We start from the raw sequence: 8,165 nt of genomic DNA on the forward strand, positions 1-8,165 counted from the left end.
GCCTCTTTTGTTGAAACACAGTGGAGTTTCCAGTGTCAACTTGCTGACATGTGACCGGCCGGAGTGGCCGAGCCGTTTTAGGCGCTACAGTCTGGAACCGCGCGACCGCTACGGTCGCAGGTTCGAATCCTGCCTCGGGCATGGATGTGTGTGTTGTCCTTAGGTTAGTTAGGTTTAAGTAGTTCTAAGTTCTAGGGGACTTATGACCTCAGCAGTTGAGTCCCATAGTGCTCAGAGCCATTTAACTGACATGTGCTGATGCAATTGCAAGAAAATTCTGAAACCATGGTTTATCAAGTGTATTGAGGAACTGTGAAAAAGTAAGGTTAATACCTTATGAAAAAGCACATTATCAGTACAAAAATAAACGTGTAATGCCTTCACTTATGCTTCTCCAAAACCCACAGCATTTTTCGTTTCACCAACTATCCATGGCCCTTAAAAATTACATTCTTTCGTCGAAAAAGTCCTTAGTTAGTGGAGTAACATGGTAGGGAATGAAGCTTTGCATAATAACGATATGGCAAAATACTCTCTCCTCTCTGTGTGCTATCATTGGCCAAAATCTCATTCAGATACCTCAAACTATTTATGAAAGATGAGGAATGTTGTGCATATTTCATTCTGGCTATATCACTGGTGTGCCACATCAGATCAGTTTTCTCGAGATTGGCGACAGACGGAGATCTCCACCTAAGTGTAAAGAAAAATTCAATATCATACCAAAATTGTATGCGCAGCAACGTATTATGTGATATGTACGAAAAATAAAATCATAGCGACTCCTGTTTCGAACTTTTTCGAAGTTCGTGCAGTGTCTTACTTAAATGCAAATATCACTGTAACAATGACCATTAACGAAATGATGGGCCATCGTCGTGAACGTGACAAACGAAGCATAAGTAAAGCAAAAATTAATTTTTTTCTGTCATTGCAGAGCATGGTCAACTTGCGGAAAGCGCTCAAAAAAATGGCTCTGACCACTATGGGACTTAACATCTGAGGTCATCAGTCCCCTAGAACTTAGAACTACTTAAACCTACCTAACCTAAGGACATCACACACATCCACACCCGAGGCAGGATTCGAACCTGCGACGGTAGCGGTCGCGCAGTTCCAGACTGAAGCGCCTAGAACCGCTCGGCCACACAGGCCGGCAAAAGCGGTCAAACAATGTCGACTTTCCCTTCCGGACTAATGAACTTGCCCAGTGCTTCAGACGAAAACTGTTCACTGCATTTCGGCCGTCGTATACTGCGCGTACTCTGTCCACTGTCTGTAGTATGATGTCGGCGGCAAACGGAACATGACAACTCTATATCTCTACCTAGCTTCCAGTAATCTGCTCCTGCCGGTTCGTTGTTACTCTCTGCCTGTAACCTCTGCCCGGATTTCAGCCGATGCCGTCCATCTATTAGTCAGAGCCAATAGAAGAAACATTGTGCTTTCTTGTTGTTTATTCGTTCTGGAAGGACTTGTGTCTGCTCTTCTCGTCTCAGTGTTGTACTTAGAACGTCACGTCATCACACGTTCTGCAGTTATTGCACTACAGACAATTGTCTCCGCAATCTATTTATATGAGAATCCCATGTCCCTCATGCCAATGGCTCGACCTTTTTCAGAGTCCGAAAACATGGCGATAAGATGCACGTGTACTTCATCTGTGGGTGCTGTGTTGTGGCCTCCACCTGAAAAATTCCAGTAACGGTAAAAACACCCAATAACAATAGTGTACTCACCAGTCTTCATCTGTAGGAGTGGCATTTTTCTCTACTGAAAAGGAACTTGCAAGAGGATGAAATTGTAATCAGTATGTCATACAAGCATGGAAATACTATAGTATCAGTTTGTGAGCGTTTGATCAACGTGCGGATGGTGTAACACTTCCCATCTGAGTCAGTTTGTTGTTACTGAGAACATGTCTTGTCTAACAAGTGCTTGGTGGTGTGACTACTGTGTTGTAATGTCTGTATAACGATATACATTGTGAGATTCTTTTTACTGTTAGCATCTTTTCAGTTGGTAAGACTCCTACAGCTTTGGCACTCTCAATTTGTGACAGACTTAATGAAAGTAGAAAACTTTCTGTACTGTAACTGACAGTAGAACGTAACAAAATTGACTGGCATGTAATTGCGTCACTGATGATTTTTGGTATGTGGGCCGTTGGATGTAGTTTAAGTCATATTTCTGTGCTTAATGTTTCGTCTTCTAATGGTGAAGACATCATCAGAAGCTAGAAAAACTCTGATAGTAGTTTCAAAGTTAAAAAAAAAATCTTTGCAAGTCAGTTTATGCCTATCCACGCAACAGTGGAGCCGTGACATCATAGACCGAGTTAAGAAGAAACGACATCAGACAGGTGAAAATTTGTGCATGACTGGGATTCGAACTCGGATTTATCACTTAAAGCGAGCGGTCGTCTCTGCTACCTCTGCTATCCTGGCACGCTGCCCATCTGACTCAATTTCCCATCCTGTCGTACACAAGTAGCGTGCCTGTACATTCTCCACTTGCCGGTAGCTCAGCATGAATCCCACAGGAGCTCGAACATAATGTGCATCTGCACTGAAATAATCGTAAGAGCTGTCGCGCTCATATACATGAGGATATACACATGTACATATGCTCATGATGTCTGTTCTGTCGGTCATGTCCGACCGAAGAGAGACCTTGCATACATATGCGGGGTGTTCAGAAATTCCCGTTACAAACTTCTAGGGCTTGTAGATGGAAGGGAGTACATAAAATTTTGAATGGGAATCCATGTCCAGAAACGTCGTCCAACTACGCTACAGAGCGTCAAAGTTATAGACGCCGGCACCTGCAAATACATGTATCTACAGGGGGATTCCATGATGATGTTACAAACTTTCTAGGGTGATGGAGAAGGATAAATGTATCAATTTGAGATGAGTTTCTGTGTCCTGAAAACGAACGAGTCGAAAGTTATAGATGAAAACCTTTCTGATACCTCTGACAGTGGACTGCATGTAATGGCACTGTTGTTGCTGAGATGGTAGTTTAGGCAACTTTCAGAGCTGGTAGTATGGACAAAAACAAGAAGAAATATCCAGCAAACATGGGCTCTAAAATGCATAAGTTAAGAGCTGGAGCACTTGTTGAGTAGTGGAGATGTGTTTCACAATAGCGACGATGAACAAGTGCTTACAGCTCTTAAGGTATGCATTTCAGAGCCCATGTTTACTGGATATTTTTCCTTGTTTCGGTCCATACTGCTACCTCTGAAAGTCGCCTCCCACACAATCTCATCAACAACAGCACCGGTTCATTCGTTTGCGGTACAGGGACCCTTAACTCATATTGATACATTTATCCTTCTCCATCATCCCAGAAAGTTTGTAACATCATCATGGAGTCACCTGTATATGCCTACTTCCACAGGTTTCAGTGCCTATAGTTCTGACGCTCTTTAGCGTCGCTGGATAACATTTGCGGACATGAGTTGCCATTCAAAATATTTTATACTCTCTCCCCTTTACAAGTCGTTGAAGTTTGTTATTGGAATTTCCAAACACCCTGTATTGCGTATATCTTCATCAGCGGACTACGCACTCCGTAGGAGGGGTGGAAATGGTACAAAACACTCACATTAAAAAAAAAATTACTTGCCACCGAAAGTGCAACTTGTTTTTAAAAGAAAACTCTTACAGTGGAAGGGTGGCAACTTTATATACTAAAATGACCATTTAAATAAAAACCCATGAAACGCAGTCTTACTAAAATGTACAAACATTCTCCACATTACACATATACCGCCTCTCAAGATGTTAGGCAACATAAAAACATATTTCAGGAATTAGGCCTTTACACCTTAAGCAATAAATTCGTTAACACCGAATCCGACAAACATGACAGAGGTAGCTATTAACGTATGGCAGATCGACACAAACAGACAGACACTGCCTGCCTAACAAATGCGGACGAGAGACAGACGAGCAAGCTGGGGACGCGAGACTGACCAAGAAAACAAGTAGAAATTAACACGAATCACTTAACTTCTAACAAACTGCGATGTCTGGCGAAGACCTGGCGCAGCACCCCCAAAACGCTCTCCCGAAACGGTCGGCTGCCAGCGGCTTCAACGGACGCAGGAAGGCGCGCCGATCTCCCGTCTCACGGCGTCGCAGCTCGCCCCAACCAGACCGATGTCGTGGGTTGACTGCTGTTGCTCTCGTGTCGGCCGCAAAGCCACTACCCCTCGCTATACGGCGCGGCCCACTGGACTCAACGTGGCGACCTCACATGCGCCGACGCTCAAGACGGACAAGTCATCTTGTGTCCCAGTGCGCGACCAACCAACCGATCGATCTAACCGCCAATGACCATTGCCTGAACAAACTCTGAGCAGACTGGCGGCCTAACACATACTAGCACTCCGGACGACAGACAGACACTGAATGCCCCACACTGACCCGGCTGACCAACTGACCAGACTCGCCGCCTAGCGAGTTTATTTCTTTTCCTTTATTGAATTTCAATTCCCCCCGAAGGGGGCGCGCTGGCAGCAGCTTAGTACGCTGCTCTACAGCCTACAGACTTTTTAAAAACGTAAGAAGAAAAGAAACAAGAAAACAGGCGATAAAACGGTGACTTAAATTGTAAAACGGCGGAAAATTGTGGAAAGTTAAAACATAAAGCAAAGGGGTTGGCAATGTTACTAAAATACACAGGAATCAGACAAGTAACATAGTAGACAGTCTAGTTTCTGTTCGCAAGAAATAAAAAAATCACACCCAGCGACAGTATGATGGCCATTCGCAACACTTCCCAAAAGACACACAACACGGAACACTCACTGTAAAACACTCACTCTAAAACACTGCACGAAAATGTTGGCACAAAGATGACACTCCCTAGCCAAGGGCAGATGGGGGGGACGGACCTGGATGAGGGGGAAAACAAGGAGGGAGGAGAGGAAAAAACGAAAGGAGGGGGGGAACCACAGGAGGGAGAGGACTCTGAAGGGGGGGAGAGGGGTGGGGCAGACGTGAGAGGGAATGGGAAAAGGCAGAGGAGGGAAATGCAAAAGGACTCGGGGGAGAGAAGGGGGGCAGAGAGGGTAGGTGGGGAAAAAGGAGGATGGAAGGGGGGGAGAGGGAGCCCAGGAAAAGGACAGAGGAAAGGAGGGGGAGTGAGGATCAGAGTTGATAGGAGGGATAAATGGAGGGAGAGAGGGCATCATCCGGGAGGGGGAGTTGATGGAACCCACCTTGGGAAAGGAGATGAAGGATGTAGAGATGGAGGGTAGGGGGGACACAATGGTGAAGACGCAGTGGGCGGGGATGGGAGAGGAGAGGAGCAACCAGGGGGTGAGGGGGGTCAAGGCAGCGGGAGGTGTAGAGTATGCGGATATGTTTGAGGAATAGGAGCAGATGGGGGAAAGGAATGAGGTCATAGCGGATCCGCGTGGGGATGGGAGGCGTATATGGAAGGCGAGGCAGAGTGCATGATGCTCAAGGATCTGGAGGGAATTATAGAATTTGGGGGGAGGGGCAGATATCCAGGCGGGACTGGCATAGGAGAGGATGGGACGGATTAAGGATTTGTAGGTGTGGAGGATGGTAGAGGGGTGCAACCCCCATGTCCGGCCAGAGAGGAGTTTGAGGAGTCAGAGGCAGTTGTGGGCTTTGGATTGGATGGAGCGGAGATGAGGGATCCAGGTGAGGTGATGGTCAATGGTGAGGCCAAGGTAGGTGAGGGTGGGGGTGAGGCGGACAGGATGGGCGCAGACGGTAAGGGAGAAATCCAGGAGCCGGAAGGAGCAAGTGGTATGACCTACGATGATTACCTGCTCCTAGCGAGCTCATAGCGCCCCTTAAATGCACGTGAACAGGCTACTTTTCCCCTTTCCCTCCAGAGGGAGACACCCAAGCTGCGATTGCCACAGCGGCGCCACTTCCAGAAACGGAGGTCGACTGCTTCACACTACGTGTGGCAGCGCGCTCTTCAAAACAGCAATTCTTACCATGGCTCACGCCTGCTGAGACCGCGGCTTGCTGAGATTTTTCCAGTTGGAAAGTACTAGTTTGTAGTGTACGATGATGTGTCCAGCATTAGAAGACAAAACGTTAGGCTCAGACATATACATTAGACCACAGTTTAAGGCACATGTAGCAAGTTACCAAGGATGAAAATACCACCCGTGGAAGGCTGCATTGCATGTTACGTAATTTTATGTTGTCAGGAAGACTTGCAAAATGAAAGTGACCGAGAAGGACCTGACGGTGGAAGAGGTACTGCAGTGGACGCCATTGCAGTTTGCTGAGGAAACGAACGCCTGGTATTGGGTGGATTTGTTGCTGCAGGCTGGTGTACCGCAACAGGATCTGACAATTACGAAGACGAAACTCCGCAACCAAGAAAGTGCCGCCCAAATTATGAGAGCAGCTTGCGAGTCGGGGTACGTGTCCCTGCTGAACTTCGCACTGTCTGTGGACCCGTCGCTGGTGGAGGCGATGCTGGACTCGTACGGCTCGACGGCGCTGCACGTGGCGGCCTCGAATCGGCGCAACGCGGCCGTCAGAATCCTGCTGGGCGCCGGGACCGACGTGGAGGCCACCGACCTGCGGGGGCGGACGGCGCTGCACGCTGCTGCCGAGAACGACGCCATCGCGTCCATTCACGTATTGCTCGAGCACGGCGCCAACATCTGCGCCAAGGACTGCGACGGCAAGACGGCCACCCTCCTGGCCCAGGAGTGCGGCCACACTGCCGCGGCCAACACCCTTGACCTGAGCGGCTGCATGCAGTGGTCCATGCGCAAGCTCATCATCGCGGCCGAGGCGGGCAACGTGGAAGCCGTCCGTCAGATCCTGCCGGCCGTGAAGACGGTGGTGAAGCCGGGCGAGTGGCCGCACCTGCACTGGGCGACGCTCAACGGCAGCGTGACGGTGGTGCGCACGCTGCTGGCCGCGGGTCTCGACCCCAACGGCAGCGACCGGCACGGCAACACCGCGCTGCACGTGGCGGCGGCGCGCGGCCGGCCCGCCACTACGTCGGCGCTCGTCGACGCCGGCGCCGACCTGGACGCGGCCGACTCGAGCGGCTCGACGGCGCTGCACTACGCGGTGCGCACCGACAACGTGCCGGTGGCGCGGCTGCTGCTGGCGGCGGGAGCAGCGCCGGACCCGCGCGACGACCAGGGCCAGACGCCGTTGCACCGCGCCGTCGCCAGGGGCTCCGCCGCCGCCGTCGAGGCGCTGCTGCGCGCCGGCGCCAGCCCCGACGTCGCCGACGCCGCCGGCCGGACGGCCGCCGACCTCGCGCGCCAGCTCGGCTACAAGGACGTCCTCAGGTGCCTGAGGCTCGCGCCACACTGATCACGTGCACACCCTTCACCTCTTGTCTACAGAAATAAACGAGGCGTTTCACACATGGATGAAGCTTTTCTTCACCTCCCTTTCCTATCCATCACTGGATCGTATGGTCCACTGTGGCTTCTGTCCACCTACTGCTTGATCCACAAACATATCTCTTCCTCTTGAGTGAAAATGTAACATCCCATTAGGTAATCGTTCTTTGGACATCCACTGTACGTAATTCATTCATTTCTGTGATCTGTAAACATTTATTCTACATTTATACCTATACTCTGCAAGCCACCTTATTATGTGTACTGCAGTTACTTCCCCCACCACTGTTTCACATGTGAACTGTGCAGGAGAAAGCCAGCTGTTCATGAGCCTCCGTACCTCTGTACCAGTTGGAGTAACTACATTTACCTTCATGGTCCGTTCGGCAGTTGTATGTAGGAGGAACGAATATGTTGGTTCACCCTTCTGTGAACATATGCTTTCGGGGATTCAGTGGTAAAATACACTGTAATGAACAACGCCTCTCTTCTAACCTCTGCCTCTGGAGTTTGATGAGTATCTCTGCGACGCTTACGCGATTACTCAACCAACCTCTGACGAAACATGTTGCTCTTCTTCGAATCTTCTCTGTTTCGTTCACCAATTCAACTGGTGTCGATTCTGGATTGAAGAGGAATACTCAAGCATCAGTTGACCAAAGGGTTTTTAAGTTACCTCCTTCGCGACTGTACTACTTATCCTGAGAATTCTTCCAACGAATCTTAGCACGCCATCTGACTATACTACGATTAGTATTATCTGGGTTTTATATTTTGGTGTACTCATACT

The 8,165-nt window shown here is 49.2% G+C and overlaps 1 protein-coding gene across 1 annotated transcript; it reads left to right on the forward strand.

Moving 5' to 3' along the window:
- The first annotated feature begins 6,221 nt into the window (after positions 1–6,221).
- On the forward strand, positions 6,222–7,343 carry LOC126456251 (ankyrin homolog). The gene has a single exon (XM_050092003.1). The coding sequence runs from the start codon at positions 6,222–6,224 to the stop codon at positions 7,341–7,343; it is 1,122 nt and encodes a 373-aa protein (XP_049947960.1).
- The last annotated feature ends 822 nt before the right edge of the window (positions 7,344–8,165 follow it).

Source organism: Schistocerca serialis, chromosome 2, assembly GCF_023864345.2.
Source record: "Schistocerca serialis cubense isolate TAMUIC-IGC-003099 chromosome 2, iqSchSeri2.2, whole genome shotgun sequence".
Taxonomy (NCBI): domain Eukaryota; kingdom Metazoa; phylum Arthropoda; class Insecta; order Orthoptera; family Acrididae; genus Schistocerca; species Schistocerca serialis.

Coding starts and splice junctions, on each gene's coding strand:
- LOC126456251 (XM_050092003.1), top strand. CDS start 6,222: ATGAAAGTGACCGAGAAGGACCTGACGGTGGAAGAGGTACTGCAGTGG.